Source organism: Colletotrichum jinshuiense, chromosome 9 (genome assembly GCF_051148585.1).
Source record: "Colletotrichum jinshuiense chromosome 9, complete sequence".
NCBI lineage: Eukaryota > Fungi > Ascomycota > Sordariomycetes > Glomerellales > Glomerellaceae > Colletotrichum > Colletotrichum jinshuiense.
Window position 1 is genome coordinate 3,160,657 of NC_139316.1, and position 15,984 is coordinate 3,176,640.

Consider the following 15,984-nt stretch of genomic DNA (forward strand, 5'->3'; position numbering starts at 1 on the left):
GATAAGGACATGAATGAAGCATTGCCAGCATCGAGAGTACTTTTCTAAAAACTTCGTATTGATGGTTCTTTCGCGCGGGTCCAACTTTGTTTTGGGGTTCGTATTAAATACGTGAAACAAATGACGCGGGATGAGATGTCGCTGGGAGCTTTCTACGGACGCCCTCATAGAAAGGCCTCGGCCCAAAGGGACCATCTCTTGTGATTCGGCGACCATGGCACTATGCTGCACAAGGCCCGAATCATCGGGCTTCCCCCTCCGAAGACGGGACCGCCGAACGCCGAAGCGGAAGAGCCCCGCTGCAGGGGGGCGTAGGAGCAGGCGGAAATCCCACGGTTGTTGGGCGCGGGGGCGCAGTGCGATGCTGCGGCGCGCGCACAGCACCCGTCCTGTTTCCCATTTTCCCCCCATCTTGAAATCAAACCTGCCTCATCCTGGTTCCGTGCAACTTCACCCTGGAAAAAGTCTCCCTCTAACCAGGCCGATATCCCACCCCACGGATGTAGTTGCGGGAAGCCTGGCCCAGAGATTCAGCATATCATTGCCTCCCTTCCCTCTCCGAGTCTGACGAGCTGGGCTGACAAAACCAAGACAAAAGAAGACAAAAAATAAAAATAAAAAAACCCCGCATCGTCCTCTCATTCCTCGCACACACGCGCATACACATACACCCGTCAAAAAGCTGGCCGCCCCCCCACCCCTGCAGTCAGGATCTCATCGCGAGTTTTGATAGCCCGGTTCCGCGATCCTGCCTATCAATCACATATCTTTTCCGAACTCGGTGATTCACCATCCTAAAATCATTCTTTTCTCACCTTCCACGGGCAAACCAAAAAAAGAAGACAGAAATACGAAAAGAAAAGAAGAAAAAAACCGACACACCCAGAGAGGGCCCCCGCGCGAAATATGCTCACCCAGATAGCGCCCCGGGAGTGCGAGGTCGTGCAGCCGGCCTCGCCCCGCGGGCAGTCCATGACGCCGCTCTTCCTGATGCACGACGGCGGCGGCACCACCTTCGCCTACCACTGCCTCTCGCCCCTCGACCGCGCCGTGTTCGGCATCGCCAACCCGCGCTTCCACTCGGGCGTGCCGTGGGCGGGCGGCCTGCCGGAGATGGCGGCCGCCTACCTGCAGATGATCCGCTACACCGTCACCAAGGGCCACGAGTTCCCCGCCCTGGCGCCGTACTCGTACTCGTCCGCCGCCGGCGCCGACGGGAAGACGCGGCGGCGGCGCAAGATCCTGCTGGGCGGCTGGAGCCTGGGCGGCCTGCTCTCGCTGGAGATTGCGCGGCAGCTCGGGCCCCACGACGACGACATTGAGGTCGTCGGGCTGGTCATGGTCGACAGCGTCTACCCCGTCTGGCCCGAGGGCTCGAGGGCCAAGATCGCGTGGTTCGCCGACGGCGACGACGAGACCGAGGGCAAGAACCAGAAGCTGGCGAAGCGGGCGATGAAGATGGCGCGCGGCGTCGTCAAGCAGTGGAAGATGCCCAGGTGCGGCGCCGCGCCACCGCCGCCGGCACCGGCGCCCAGGGCCAACGGGGGAGAGGCTGAGAGCGGGACGGGGCCGGAGGAGGAGAAGGAGATCGAGAAGGACTTTTACGGAAGCAGAGAGGACATGGAGACGGCCGAGATCGTGTGGGAGCGGCCGCCGCGCGCCGTGCTGGTCCGGGCCAAGGACCCCGTGCCGATGCCCACCGAGGGCATCAGCTCCGTCGACGTCTACCGCGGGGACGAGAAGCTGGGGTGGGAGGGGTACTGCCCCGGGTTCGTGGAGAAGAGCCTGGAGACGCAGGGGAACCACTTTGACATGTTTGCGTGGGGCTACGTCGAGGGCATCACGGAGAAGATTGCCGAGGCTTGTCAGATGCTGGAGAAGTCCGACTGAGGGGCGGGCATCACCGGGCTGCGGCGAGGACGTAGTATGGGGAGGAGGGGGGGTGCTAATATCTTTTACTCTTTTTACGGTGCATTGAGCGGGAGTACTGCTTGGGCAAGGGGAACTTTGGGTACACTGGACCAATAGATAGAGGTAGCGAGACTAGACATGGAACTAAAGTGGTAGATGCAGCTTTGCGTTCTGGATTCTCGTTTGTCGTTCATACGCCAGCATGCCACTGCCGGCCTATCCTGCGTATCATCGTGGTGTTTCCTCTGCGGCCGCTGCTGCCCCGTCCAAGTCACGGCCTCAGTCGTGCCGCCGAAGGCCAAGCCGCTCACCATATCCTGTACGCGGGCTTGAGTTCACCTCTAATTGACAATAAGAGACCAGATGTTCACGATAAGTATATAAATATCAAAGCCCACGATGCAAACAGCTACAAGTTCTCGAGCAATTCATTAATGTGTATGTCTTCTAAAGCAGACAGACGTCTTTTATACTTTCATATCTGCAGGCTAACAAGGTCCCCCGGGAGAAAAAAGGGGGGCGGTGATACCCAATCAAGGAGGCAAAAGGTTAAATGCAACCGCCGGGGTTCGAACCCAGGTCCCCAGCTGGTTCCCTGTGTGGGAGGCTGGAATGCTAAACCACTGCACCACGGTTGCCTTGGACGTTGAATGATGAGACCAAAGGCAACGGTTTAGAGGAATGCAGCTGGGAAGTTGCAGCTTTGCTTTGTGTGAGATGGGAGGCAGGTAGGTAGGTTGTTCCTTCCTGTTGCTTCCCAGGAGGTCGACATACGGGCAAGTGCCGGCGGAGACCCACCCGGAGCCCGTCCTCCCATCCCACACGCCCCCCCACGGCCCGAGCTTCCTCACCGTCCCGGCTCGGCGACGGCTTGCTGCAGAATCAACCCTGGCTGGCTTGCTCTCCTGGACCCTCCTTATCCCCTGACTAGGCACTTTTGGGTTGGGCTTGGTTCGTGCTTCCCGACATCCCGTTTGCTCTTTTCAACCCCCCGAAACCGAAACACTCCAACCCCCCTGTCCTACCATCTTCACGCCCGCACTCAGTTCGCAATCTGTGCAGCCGCCGGAGGCACGACCCTTTCCTTCTCGACAACAACAATACGTTCCCCCGCAGCGCCGGCCGGGGCCTCGCCGCCCCTCGCCCACGCCTCGAGCGGCGTCGTCAGGACCTTGCGGATCGCGCCAAAGGCGTACGCGGTGACGTACATCATCAGCAGCCACGACATGGACCACAGAGCGAGCACGCCCTGGAAGATGACCCACGGGTTGTCCAGGAGGTAGTCCCCGAAGTCGATGCCCGCCCGCTCCTCGAACTCGGCGATGGCGGTGGTGAAGTTCTTCCGCAGGCTGTCGTCCTCGAAGAGGCCCGCCCCGCCGGCCGACACGTCCTCCTTGTCCGCGGCGTCGAGCGTGGCGGCGAAGACGAACATGAAGCCCATGAGCACGACGAGGAAGAGCGCGAAGACGACGCGCGCGAGGTGCAGGATCCAGGACACCGAGAAGAGGAAGAGGACGAGGGCGCCGTGGGGGGACCCGTGGTCCGCCGTCGCCAGCCACGTCGCGAGGTTGCCGCCGCCTCCGGCCCCCCTGGAAGACGATGCCGTCTGGAGCGTGGTGGAGGAGGACGACGAGGCGACGACGAGCTTCGCGACGAGGAAGGTCAGGAGCGAGGGCAGGGCGATGAGCTGCAGGAGGCTTGGCTCTGCGTCGATGGCCGTGAGGCCGACGCCCGCGAGGACGATGAGAGACCAGGCGCCGAGGATCGACACCGCAAGGGTGGTGTAGAGCCACGAGATGGCTTGGCGGAAGACGCTGGCCATGGCTGCCCAGGTACGTTCAAAAAGAGGTATCTGCACGATTGGCTTGGCGAACTGAGCCGGGGGTGGTGGGGCGTTCGAGACAGGCGCCGGATGTGCTGGCCTGACCTGATGAGAAGGACTGCGCTGGACGTCAGATTCAATGCCCGCTACGCAGCTGGCCGCTGGAGGGCATACTTACGGATATTGTCGCCTTGATCGCCTCTCTTTTGAGGTTGCGCTGTGAGGTGAGATTACAATTGAAGTGGGAGAAAAGGGGGCCCGCCGACTGGTTGCCTAGATACTGCGGGGCTGCCCGAAGCAGTTTAGTGTGTCCATGACTTTAGTTAACTTTCTTGCGACCACCTTTCAATTCTCAACCCGTGAGCATGCATCAGCATGGGCAGCATCACCCTTCAGACGGCGCGACTGTGTTTCTTTCCTTAGGCCTCTCTCTATCCCAACTACATGCATTGAAAGGAATCGAAAGCCACTGTCAGAATGTATTTGTGTCATGGTAGGAAAGCCAGGAGTCGTGGGTTAAGGGCAAATGACCCGAAAGTTCCACCCTAATTAATCATCTTTACATATTTCACGTCTTTACGTTAAAGATGATTTCATGATGAAGCGAAAACATGTACGGCTCTTCCATATCCACAATTGACAACCTTTTCCTAAACTGATACACAAGAGGGCGTGCCCCAACACTCGTATTTGATCAACTTGTCACCAAACTCCGGATGATCATCGGCACCTGTTTCGAGGGCAATGCCATGACATCCCATGTACTTGCTATCCGTTTCTCTTTGGATTGGCGATGGTCATACTGGGAGGTGGTTTTGCTGTTGTTTGTTCTGTGCAGTCTAGGCATCCCGGTCAACAATCCTAACGACAATATGACACTTGTTGTGGCATTATGGCTTTATCAACACCTCTCAAGCCGCCAGAAGTGGACTCTTCTGTATCTTTTCGAGCGAATTAGCACAGGGGGTTGACCCAGTGGAAGACAAAAAAACGAGTCTATACCGAAGTTGTCAGGCTGACCTCGGCATTCTCGGACGCACCTCCTCAATCTCGCCTTCTTCGGCTTTTCGCTTGGCAACGCTTCAAGCCCTCGCCGTTTCTGCCGTCGAGAGACTTTCCCGGTGAACACCATGGCAAATGGACGATGGCCGAGCCTATCTGCCTACCTAAGCCAATAATGGCCTAGAACTCCGGTAGTATGTACTGCCCACACACCATCGTGTTCATACTTGTTGGGCCTCCTTTATGCAAAGACCTTAACCGATGCGACTTCACCACTGGCGCAGTTCGATTATTTTTCTCGCGCCACCTTGCCACTCGATTTCATTTGGGGCTCCATGCATCCTCGAGCGGATTTCTAGAGCCCAACCGGGATCCGATTTCCGATCCGTCGATCAGCCTCGGCCAATTTCAGTAACGGAATAGCCTAGAATTTAGCACCCAACTATCCGTATGCAATTCAAGACTCGCTCGCTGTTGGAGTAGGCCGTGATCCGCAAATACCCATAATCGTTCTCCACGATGCACCGGATCTGGTCCGGGCCACTGTTGTCCCCCTTCTGAACCGAATTGAAGAGTTGCTCTCTTTGTGTTGCCCCCTTTTCATTGCTAGCGAATATCACAGCTATGCTGTAATTACAACTACCAATACCAGACTCGTTTCTGTTTATAAGCTGTCTTAACTGGACTGACTATCGTCCGAGCAATATAATATCTTGTTGGTGTTCAGGGCTGTCAAATTGGTCCCGCTTTCACACCCACCCTACCTATGCGTCACACTGGTTGTCTGTAAAACCTGCCAATGAACCCACATTAATTGAACTGACTGAGGGGCCTTAACGTTTGTTTTAAGCTATCGCTGCCTATCGGCCAGGAGTGGAGACAACCAACAATGAAGCTCGACGAGCAAAACCTTGAGAACCTCATGGTTTGAGGAGCAAGCGTGAAGTTAATTGCTGAGTGGAACAAGAAATACTCAGGCACCCTCTTGAAAATAAAACCAGGGCCAAATACCTATACAGAGCGTCGAAGAATGTCGCACAACTTCGGTCGTGCCACTTTGGCATGTAGGGCTGCAAACACGTATGTTACGTGCTCTGGCAAATTCACCAAAGGAACGAGTCACATGAAAACTCTTCAACGGTAAAATTTTGATTCGGGTGCTCACCACCGCGTTCGTTCATGCTGACATGCCACGTCTGGTACGGTCTCCATTTCCCAACAGACCAATGCGGGTTTAAGCTTAGTTCGGTGACCAATAGATTTATCAAAAGTCCAGGTGAGCCAACAGCGGAATGCTCCTTGAGGCATCTGTCAGACTATCACCTCAGGAACCTTTGCGACTGGATCCTTGAGTGGTTTGAGTTAGACCAGCACCCATGTACCCTGGTCGTCCAACGGAGGGCCCCGTTTTCATCTTATCAGATCCGCTCTAGCATGCTGCCAAGCATCAAAGTTTTTTTATCTGATCCTCTGCTAGCCACTTTCGCCAAGACGGCGCGGGGCGATGGGAGGGTCTATGCCGGCGAGGACGAATGCCTGTTGGCCAGCGCTGGAACCGCCTCGCGCGCGCGTTACCAGGGGGGTCGCAACGTTGGGCTTGAACTGGTTCGCGGTGTTTAATACGACGTCTGGTGCCCACCACACAGGCCACATCCCACAGATCAACTACCCTTCCGGGACAGCTTTTGCGGTATGGAATCACCCGGCTAGCCAACGAACGATGATGCCAAGCTGTGCTCTGTGGATATTGCTCGCGCAAAGTCGGAACTGGCACGATTCCATAGAGACCGAGACCTGCAGCCTTGGCTAGATGAAGTCTTTGCCTGCTGTGCCGTACATCTCGTCCGATGCCGGAAACCTGGCCGTCATGCTGGACCCTGTACGTTTGTCTCGTTTGGTCCATTCGTTCCGTCGTGGGTTGGCATGAACGGGTGGAGTTACGTAACATGCGCATGTTGCTTCGTATTAAGCTTCTTTCATGAAAATCGTTTCCCAGTCTGATTCTCGCGGCCGGTGGGCTACAAAACCAACAGACGCCGCTGCCAAAAACCCGAGAGAGTTTCATCCCACGGATCATCGCTCGGCCTCACCTTACAAGCCACGGAAGGTCCACGCAGCTCCGCCAAAAGCGTGATCAGGGTCGCCCACCATGAGCTCTACTTTTGTCCAGCAGGCCGCGGCTGAGAGCCAGAGCCAAAACCAGAGCTTCGACGAGAAGAACCCGGCCAACACGAAGACCGAGATCAGCGCCAACACCTCGGAGCACGACCCCGAGGGCGAGAAGACGGAGCCTCAGAATGGTATCAAGAAGATCCAGGCGATCACGACCGCCTGGACATGGAGGGCTTTGATCTTCACTTACATCCTGTAAGTTTGAAATGGTCCCAGCATCTTGGTCAGGACCCTGGGCTAATTTGTCTGTCTACTCAGTATCTGGATCACATCATACACGCATTCTATGCAGCAGCAGATGAACAGCAACCTCGGAGTCTATGTGACCTCGTCCTTCCGCCGCCATGGCCTCACAGCCACAACGGGCATTGTCTCCGGTCTTGCTGGCGGTGTCTCGCAGTTGCCTCTGGCCAAGATTCTCAACATCTTCGGCCGCATGGAAGGCTACATGCTGGCCCACCTTCTCTGCTGCTTTGGTTTGATTTTGATGGCTGTCTGCCGTAACGTGGAGACATATGCTGCTGCACAGGTTCGTACACTACAGGTCCCAAACACCTACTCCATGTCGAAGCTTACGTATTTCTGATAGGTATTCTGGGCAGTTGGAAGCGGTGGCATTGGCTACATCCACACTGTTCTCATTTCCGATACCACCTCCACCAGGAACCGTATGATCATCTACACCCTTAACTCGACGGCCTACATTGCCAACGCATTTGCGGGTCCCATTATCGCGCAGCTTTTCTACGAGCACAGCAGCTTCCGATGGGCTTTCGGATCCTTCGCCATCATCTTCCCCGCCTTTGGATCCCTCATCACCATCATGCTGTGGTGGAACCTCCGCAAAGCAAACAAGCTTGGCCAGGGACCGGAGCTGGTGAAAAGCGGCCGTAACCTTCAAGAATCCTTCTTGTTCTACTGTAGAGAGTTTGATGGTAAGAGCCTCTTGAAACCCACCTCGTGCTGGTTTCTTCGCTAACAAACCCTTAGTCGTCGGCATGCTTCTCATCATGTTCGGCTTCTCATTGTTCTTGCTGCCCTTCAGCTTGGTTTCTTACACCGCCAAGAAGTGGGCTGCCGGCCACATCATCGCCATGATCATTCTGGGCATTTTCTGCCTCGTCCTCTTCGGCTTCTGGGAGAAGAAGTATGCCAGCAAGCCTCTGGTGCCGTGGGTCAACCTCAAGGACCGCACTATCTTGGGCTCCGCAGCCGTAGCTGGTGTCATTTCTCTGAGTTTCAGGCAAGTTGTTTCTCACAATGTACTACTTGGATTTGACCACTAACAATCTACTTCAGCTCCTGGGACTCTTTCTTCTCGTCCTACTTGCAGGTTGTCCACCGCCAGAGCATCAGCCAAGCTGGTTTCATCGGCAACATCTACACGATTGCGTCGTGCACGTGGGGTCCAATTGTGGGAATGTGAGTTACATCACCATACCTCCTCCGGTATCCTCCTGGGCCGTGGCTAATTTCAAATTTCTAGTCTTATCCGTCAGACAAACCACTTCAAGTGGATTGCCTGTGCCGCGATTCCGGTTGCCTGCCTCTCCACCGGTCTGCTCATCCACTTCCGCACGCCCGATACTTACATCGGCTACGTTATCATGTGCCAGATCCTCAAGGCCGTCTCTGCCGGCACCATCATCATCTGCGAGCAATTGGCCGTCATGTCCGTCGTGGAGCACAACGAAGTCAGCGTTATGCTGGCCCTGATCGGCTTGGCCACGTCCGTCGGCCGCTCCACCGGTCGCGCCATCTCCGGCGGCATCTGGACCAACGAGTTTTTGGATTTCCTCATCAAGTATCTCCCGGAAGACACCAAGGGCGAGGCTTCCACCATCTACGGCGACATCAAGGTCCAGCTGTCCTACGCTTGGGGCACTCCGGCCCGTGACGCCATTGTCCACGCGTACGGTGATGTCCAGCGCCACATGGTCATCTGCGGTGCGGCTTTCATGCCGTTGGCGCTCGGATGTGTCTTTTTGTGGAAGAACGTCAACGTTGCCAAGGTGCACCAGACGAAGGGCCAAGTCTTCTAGTTTACTAGAAGCTTACAATATGAACACGAGACACGGCAAACGGAAACGAGTAATTAACAATAACATTATGACTAATAATATGCCTTTTGAGTAGAGTCACTGGCCTGCTCTTACGGGCATCGCAGAGATTCTAGAAACGGCTTTTGAAGGGAGGGCCACAGCTAGGGTGGAAAAATAATATATAACAATATTCTGACTCATCCTCGCAAATTGTTCCCTTGTCAGCCCATCGGTGATCGCCCAAGCCTTAACAAAGCTTTGCTCTTATATCTCAGGTTCCAACGCAACATACACATCTTTACTAACCAAGGCACCTCTGAGCAGGCGCCCTGCCACCGCCGTCCTGTGTTCATGGCTTTTACGCTTATAGACTTCGGTAGGCATAGCATCTAGTACGTTAGACATCTCGTACTGCATTATCATGAACGGTGAACAAGGTACGCAGGTTATAAAAACAAGTCCATTGGTCGTATTCTCTCTAGAAGTATGTTGCAAGATTATGCGACATGTACACAATTCATAGCATGGCTGCGTGTTCCACCACCATATCGTAATCTTTATCATATATCTTAAACTCTTGATCCTTTCATATCATTCTTTTTTCTAATCTACCTAGTCATAGCTAGTAATGAATATCAAGTATCTGCAAAGGAGGAAGCTGTTTGGCAGCTATCATCCGCTCCCAAGATATCACAAATCCTTTTACTGTGTCTATTTCTTCCATAAACCCAACCTCACGCGACCGTGACAAGTCAAACTCCCGGTCAAAGTCACATTTGACAAGCATGAACTCCAGAAAGCCCCAGTCGAACTCCCTGACGGCACTTTTGTCAACACAATGCTCCTTGGCCAAGACATCCCAGGCACCCTCGTGTTCTTTTACAAAGTCTTGGATCGACGTGGACTGAGCAGCTGGTCCCTGGCCGACAAGTCCAAAGTACTTGCAAAGGCGCGGCCAAACCTGAGACCACGATACCGCCTGTCCGTCCGCGACGTTGAAAACACTACCGCCACCGCATTTCTCGGGATTGACTGCGGCATAAATTTCCATCTTTGACAAGACGTCTTGAAATGTATCTGTGTGTGTTGCGCGATACCCGAGCTCAGATCCGGGGAACGATACCACAGCACCGGCCCCGTGGACTACCCGGTGGAGGGTAAAATAAAGGCCGGTACCCTTCGCCATATTCATTGCATTCGCCGTCGGTGCGAAGCCAACGATGCCGTCTGGGCGGATCTCGGAGAAGGTCCATGATTTACCTTGCGATAACTTTTTGAGTGCGTCGTACTGAGTGTAGTAGAAAATGTCACTAGCCCATGGCTCTGGGATTCGGGGGAGGTCTTCTCTTAGCGGGGGTTGGATTTTGATCTCCTTGGGGAACGTGAGACCATATCTTGTATTTCAAGTCAGTTATGTGATAAGAAAGCTTAGAACGGAGCTGATTACATACCCTTTGCCGCCCGTTTGGAGGATGACAACCTTTAGGCTTCGGGAGACTCTTTCGATCGCTTGAACAGCGACTTCTAACAGGCGCGTATTCAACTTTACGTTGTCCTTGGGGTTATTTGCGTTTGCAAATGCTATCCTAGTTTAGCAATTCCATTTGATACTTCCAGCACAATTTGGGCATTCTGTTCTACCTGTGTAAAAGACGTGCGATACAGTGCCCACATCAGGAATCGTTTGTTCCAACGATCGAGCGACTTCTTCCACCGTCTTTGTAAAATCAACTCCAGACACGATTCTTAGACGAGGGTCGGTGGGAAGGTGTGCCTGATCCAACGTCAGAGGGCGATTTGTGGTGCCAGTGATACGGGTGAATGTTGCCGGGGTGGGATAGTTCCGGGCCTGGTTCATGAGAGACCAGCCAGAAATACCGGAGGCCCCGAGAATTAGTGCGTGTGCCATTGAAAGATACAAGAGCGATTTATTTGCTCTTACTTTTGCTGTTCATTCACCCGTAAACCTGTCGGCATACGCTGCTTATTTCAATTATTGGAATTGATCCACGGAAAAGATTAGCTGACCTTCAGGCACCGAGCTGACTAAGTTGATGAGCAATTTCATGGTCGCTGATAACGTTATTACCCCTTCACAACCCGTTCCCATAATTAAACAAGCATCAATGGCTATCACAACCCCTTTGGCTCTTGGTAGCTACACAAAGCATCAATTAATTGTCTCCGTACAATGTTGCCTTGCCAGAATGCTCTGCGTCCGCGCTGCCCACGCATGACTATTCTCCTACAGCCATTACTTTGTTGATTTGACCCAATAGCAGGTGCTAGGTTTTGAAACGGAGGGTAGGTCATCACTCCGGTATACATATGATGCTTGAACTGAGGCGAATTATGTTGATTGTCATCGATTGGTTTCCAAGGTATTTTTTGTTAAATTTCGTCCCACCATTGTGGCATAATGCGTCGTGTTCTTTTTTATTTGCACCCCAAAAGAATTGCAGAAAGCAAGCGCGTGAAGACATTATCGTCACCATGACTTTAAGTATACCAATACGGTGGCTTTATATGCAATCCTCCAACCACATGACGCCATCGCAATTATTCTTGATATTTAAGCCTGTGAACCAGAAGCCCATTCCAGCGAAGTCTTCTTCAAATTCAATCCTGCGACATAAATGTTGTGCCTGCAATGAAAATCCCACTGGTATTCACCGGTCTATTTTGGCTGTAACACTATTATCTTCTTTAACGTAATGATAACCGCGTGTTAGATGTGTAAATTATTCGAAACTACACACATGACACAGCAAATCGAACAGAAAGACCCGGATTCTGCTAAAATCCGAGTCTGAATTGCATAGTCTAGATGGTTGAGGATCATGGAGGTCTTGTTGCTGTCCTTAAGTGGATTAGATACGAAGTAGCAAATTAGTAACAGAAGTGGAAGGGAAATGCTAATTGTTAGCGTGACAAAAAGAGCCTGGACCCATTAATTACTGGGTTGGGCTAAGACCACATGCTGATGTCATCCCCACTTGGCCGGCTGGCCGGGTTGCGCGGACTCCGAAAGGCAGCGATGAAAGGAAATACCGATAAAAAACGAAACATGGACGATTGCCTCCAAGATGGGCCAAGATGCAAAGTATGCACTCTTTTCATATTTCGGCTCCCGAGCTCTCCTCTTCCGAAAACAACACTGTTTCTCACATTATTCAACGGAGTTGATTGGCCATCACGTCGTCCATTTGCCTCGAAGAGTCTCTTCCGCCGTAACTATTGGCGTTCCCACACACCCTTGTTAGAAGCGTTTCACAGCCATGGATGAAAGCCAGCAGGAAGTCAGCGGTCACGAGGACACTGTTAACGATGATCTCGGAGAAGGCCCTGAACCGTCACCGGCCAATCCCCAGGTTTCTATTCGTAGAGCTGTGAGCCATGCCAATGCACATTGTACGGACAGTCACTGACGGAATTGTTAGTGTGATGCTTGTCGTGCTCGAAAGGTACGTTTACTCGCGCTCTGGAGTCATGCTGCGCCAAGAGATGCCATGTCTTGAATCGCCATACACGGCTGATAGAGAATCACTTGGCAGAATATCGAATTGAGCCACAATCTGCTTTGCGGCCATTTTTATATCACAAGAAGTGCTGACTTAGTTTAAGATCCGCTGTAACAGAGAATCACCCTGTTCGTACTGCACACATGCCAAGCTCGAGTGCACCCATGCCGACAACAAGCCTAAGGAGAAGCGAACGAGGGTCCTAATCACCCCACAATAGTAGGCATTTGAACCCCTCAAGACCTTCCACTTGTCTTACCGTTGGACGGCATGACTTCTCGGTAGTCGCGCTGGAAGAGGGCGTCATGAGACTTTGTCTTAGCTAACAATCATAACACAGCGAAAGAAAGATTGATCAAATCGACCGTCGACTCGAAACAGTGATCCGCCTCCTGCATGATATGAAAATGCAGTCGCCATCCAATATGAGCCGCGGTGACAGTAGCAATGCTACCACGAGCACACCGCAAATTGATGGTGCAGTATCGTTCGCTCAGCAGTCATCATCCTTATCAACACCAGCAAGTCAAACTCTCCATCCTGCAGACGAAGAATCCGGTCCTGTTGTCGAGGGGGACTCATCTCTTGCCGCCCATTCTGTATTCGCCACCGAGTTTGTGCAAAAGGTCGTGAACACTGAGTCGCTGCAAGATTCAAGCCTGGACTTGGGTGAGACGCTGGAGGCATTATCGCAAATGGTCAACGCTCTGAAACAACCGACCGCCGCCGGAGAAATGACTTATCCCCACGCGAAACCGATTAGCCGGCCTCGCCTACAAGGACTTGAACTACCACCCATAGAGAAGGCCGTACATACCATTCGCATAGCCAAGAGTAAGATACTATGCCACTGGGGGATACTCATCTTATAGACACCGTTGTGTTCTACGCTAACTTTTATTATTATTAATTTGCAGATCAACGTCTCACAGGAATGGCCTGGATCTATGATTTCTTACCTTCTGGTCGCTTTCCAGATATTTGCCTCAATGTCTACTTTTCCGATAACTACTCGGAATATGACTACATTACTATGAACGGCGGTCTGTACTCGCTTTTCACAGACTACGCTGCGCAGGTATCAGCCAATGAAAGACAAGAATACCTTGATTACGCGAAGTGAGTACCACGGGGGCTTTTCTTTTTCTTTTAATGATTTCAAATTTGTCTAACGCTGATAGGATATGCCGTGAGAATTTGGAAACCTGCCTGATGACTCTCCCACTTCACTTACCGGCGACATCTGATGTTATTGTTGCACTTCTTTTCGGAGTGAGTTAATTTTCAATCTAAGTCAAAGATCGCAAAAGCATTTGAAGCTTACCATTTCAAGACATTTCATGCTGTCGAGATCTCAAAACCCTCGCTTGCATGGACGCTCTGCTCTAAGGCGTCAGAATTGTGCCAAAATCTAGGCTATCATCGAGCGGAATCTCTCAAGAACACGAAAGACGACGGAAAGCCTAGAGTCCATGGAGTACATTGGTACCAGTTCCTTTTCTGGAACGTGTATTACATTGACAAGAGTCTTTCGCTCCGCCTAGGCAGGCCATCTACGATTCCCGACTGGCACATCACCATGCCACCGCCTTCACTAAAGGAGCCGGTAGCAAATCCAATTTGGTTTTATTTCATTGTGTGGATCCAAATAGCGAAGTGCCAGGGCCAAATCTACGAGAAGCTCTATAGCCCAGATTCCATGGCTCAGCCGTATCATGTCCGTCAAACGCGAGTTCATGAGCTTGTGTCTATGCTTCACGACATCGACATACGCACCCAGGAAGCGAGTGTCAGTATCCGTGCCATCTCCCAATAGCCACTTCCACTGAATATATTTCAATAGGAAAAGTACAAGGATTTCAAAGGGGCGGTGTCGGAAGAGAATTTTGCGGAGTTCTACCTCTCTTCAGATTGCGTACTACGTTTGTCGCTTCTCACACTAGTATACCGAGCCGCTCCACGTGTTGAAGGGTCCCCCACAACTTTTAGCCCCGAATGCATCAAAGCGGCACGAGCTGCGCTAGAGAAACATCAAGATTGTGTCGCTGTCATGCGCAAGTCTCACAACGTCTATTTTGCTAGCTACATTCATTGGTACGTCTTTTGGTAGGCTCCTGTATAAACATAGATGTATCATATATGTAACAGACGACGGGTGGCAAAGAAATGCTAATCTTCCTCCAGGACAGTTTTGTTTGCGCCATTCATTCCATTTATCGTCCTATTCTGTCAGGTAATAGAGACTCAGGACAAAGAAGACTTGGCACGTCTCCATTCCTTCGTCTTGTTCCTCCAAGAGACATCCGACATGTCTGATGCGGCGACAAAGATGGCTCGCCTCTTCCAGGTCCTGTACAGCGTGGCTCTCCGCTTTGTCGAGTTTCGCGCTTCTACACCACAATCTAGGCAGACGCAGGCAAGCGCAGAGATGGATGCGTACCTTGCAGCTTTGGGCTTCCCACCTAAAGGCGGAGATGTTAGTCAGCAGCAGCAGCAGCAGCAGCAGCAGCAGCAACAAGCGATAGATTTTGACCAAAACTCGAATACTGGTCCAGCGCTTTTCCCAGCCGCGGGAATTGCAAGCACAGGCGGCGACACCATGTATGAAAGTTCAAGGCCTGGGAACCCAATGATGTGGGTGACGAATACGGCTCAGTTGGAAGATTTCTTCTACAGTAACCAGACGATGATGGACCTTCTTCAAGAACCCGCATTCGAGCCGTCACAGTAAACCAGTGGTGGGTGCTAAATGAGAGGAAGTAAACTTGAAGATATATAGAATATGTAGGACTACAGGAAACCATCATCTCGCTAGATACATAGCCGACTCTATCTTCTCGCAGGAGTTTCAGAGTGCAAATCCAGGTAGCCTGGCTATTTCATACCCCTATCCTCACCTAGCCCTGTAGCCTAACTCGTAAAAATTACTTATCTCCTTTAATGCCCTCCGAATCCAGCTTAGTCCCTTTAGTTTCCACATCCGCAGCCCTTTTCATCGACAGACATTCGTGTAAATGCCCTACCATAACTGAAATAGGCCTGTTTTTAAGATAAATAGCTTCAAACTGTGCCAGTACCTCCGGATAATTAGCAAGACACCCTCTAGTTTCCCAGAAGTATTTTTCTGCCTCAGTAGTATCGGTAATGTGCTCTAGCATCCCGGCCATCAGGGCGTTGTGCTTTTTTTGGTTCCCTTCATCGACGCGCTCCTAAGACCACCGGCATCAGATGATATCCAACGATGTGTACAGACATGTGGGAGATATACAATATGAAGGAGTTTTGGAGACTCAATGCTTAACGGAGACGCAACGCTTACCTGGAGGTCGAAATTCAAGTTGATGGTAGGCTTAATCACACCTCCGGTGAAATCGACATCGGGGAAAAGTTCCTGGAACTCTTCGCTGCGCTTGATCGAGTCCGAGATAGATAGTTCTCGGGTCTCTCTTAGGGGTGCCATTCCTGATGGAAGGTTATCCCATGGGTATTGTGTGGTGTCTTGTTGGTCGTACAT

The 15,984-nt window shown here is 52.1% G+C and overlaps 6 protein-coding genes across 6 annotated transcripts; 3 read left to right on the forward strand and 3 right to left on the reverse strand.

The window, feature by feature from the left end:
• Positions 1 to 906: 906 nt before the first annotated feature.
• EsH8_IX_000827 (Alpha/Beta hydrolase protein) lies at positions 907 to 1,890 on the forward strand (the record flags this gene model as incomplete). Its single annotated transcript, XM_083267163.1, has 1 exon — positions 907 to 1,890. The coding sequence occupies one exon, from the start codon at positions 907 to 909 to the stop codon at positions 1,888 to 1,890; it is 984 nt and encodes a 327-aa protein (XP_083130728.1).
• A 1,063-nt stretch (positions 1,891 to 2,953) lies between these two features.
• Positions 2,954 to 3,733, reverse strand: EsH8_IX_000828 (uncharacterized protein; the record flags this gene model as incomplete). The annotated part of the gene is made up of 1 exon (XM_083267164.1): positions 2,954 to 3,733. One exon carries the CDS (start codon positions 3,731 to 3,733, stop codon positions 2,954 to 2,956), a length of 780 nt encoding a protein of 259 aa, XP_083130729.1.
• A 3,151-nt stretch (positions 3,734 to 6,884) lies between these two features.
• EsH8_IX_000829 (uncharacterized protein) lies at positions 6,885 to 8,949 on the forward strand (the record flags this gene model as incomplete). Its single annotated transcript, XM_083267165.1, has 6 exons — positions 6,885 to 7,102; positions 7,166 to 7,436; positions 7,497 to 7,842; positions 7,898 to 8,150; positions 8,207 to 8,329; positions 8,394 to 8,949. 6 exons carry the CDS (start codon positions 6,885 to 6,887, stop codon positions 8,947 to 8,949), a joined length of 1,767 nt encoding a protein of 588 aa, XP_083130730.1.
• A 622-nt stretch (positions 8,950 to 9,571) lies between these two features.
• On the reverse strand, positions 9,572 to 10,858 carry EsH8_IX_000830 (SDR family oxidoreductase; the record flags this gene model as incomplete). Its single annotated transcript, XM_083267166.1, has 3 exons — positions 9,572 to 10,343; positions 10,401 to 10,530; positions 10,591 to 10,858. 3 exons carry the CDS (start codon positions 10,856 to 10,858, stop codon positions 9,572 to 9,574), a joined length of 1,170 nt encoding a protein of 389 aa, XP_083130731.1.
• Positions 10,859 to 12,227: 1,369 nt separating this feature from the next.
• Positions 12,228 to 15,201, forward strand: EsH8_IX_000831 (Zn(II)2Cys6 transcription factor; the record flags this gene model as incomplete). Its single annotated transcript, XM_083267167.1, has 9 exons — positions 12,228 to 12,338; positions 12,390 to 12,413; positions 12,574 to 12,689; positions 12,811 to 13,304; positions 13,388 to 13,589; positions 13,652 to 13,742; positions 13,804 to 14,259; positions 14,314 to 14,564; positions 14,655 to 15,201. 9 exons carry the CDS (start codon positions 12,228 to 12,230, stop codon positions 15,199 to 15,201), a joined length of 2,292 nt encoding a protein of 763 aa, XP_083130732.1.
• A 193-nt stretch (positions 15,202 to 15,394) lies between these two features.
• Positions 15,395 to 15,984, reverse strand: EsH8_IX_000832 (uncharacterized protein; the record flags this gene model as incomplete). The annotated part of the gene is made up of 2 exons (XM_083267168.1): positions 15,395 to 15,679; positions 15,790 to 15,984. The coding sequence occupies 2 exons, from the start codon at positions 15,982 to 15,984 to the stop codon at positions 15,395 to 15,397; spliced, it is 480 nt and encodes a 159-aa protein (XP_083130733.1).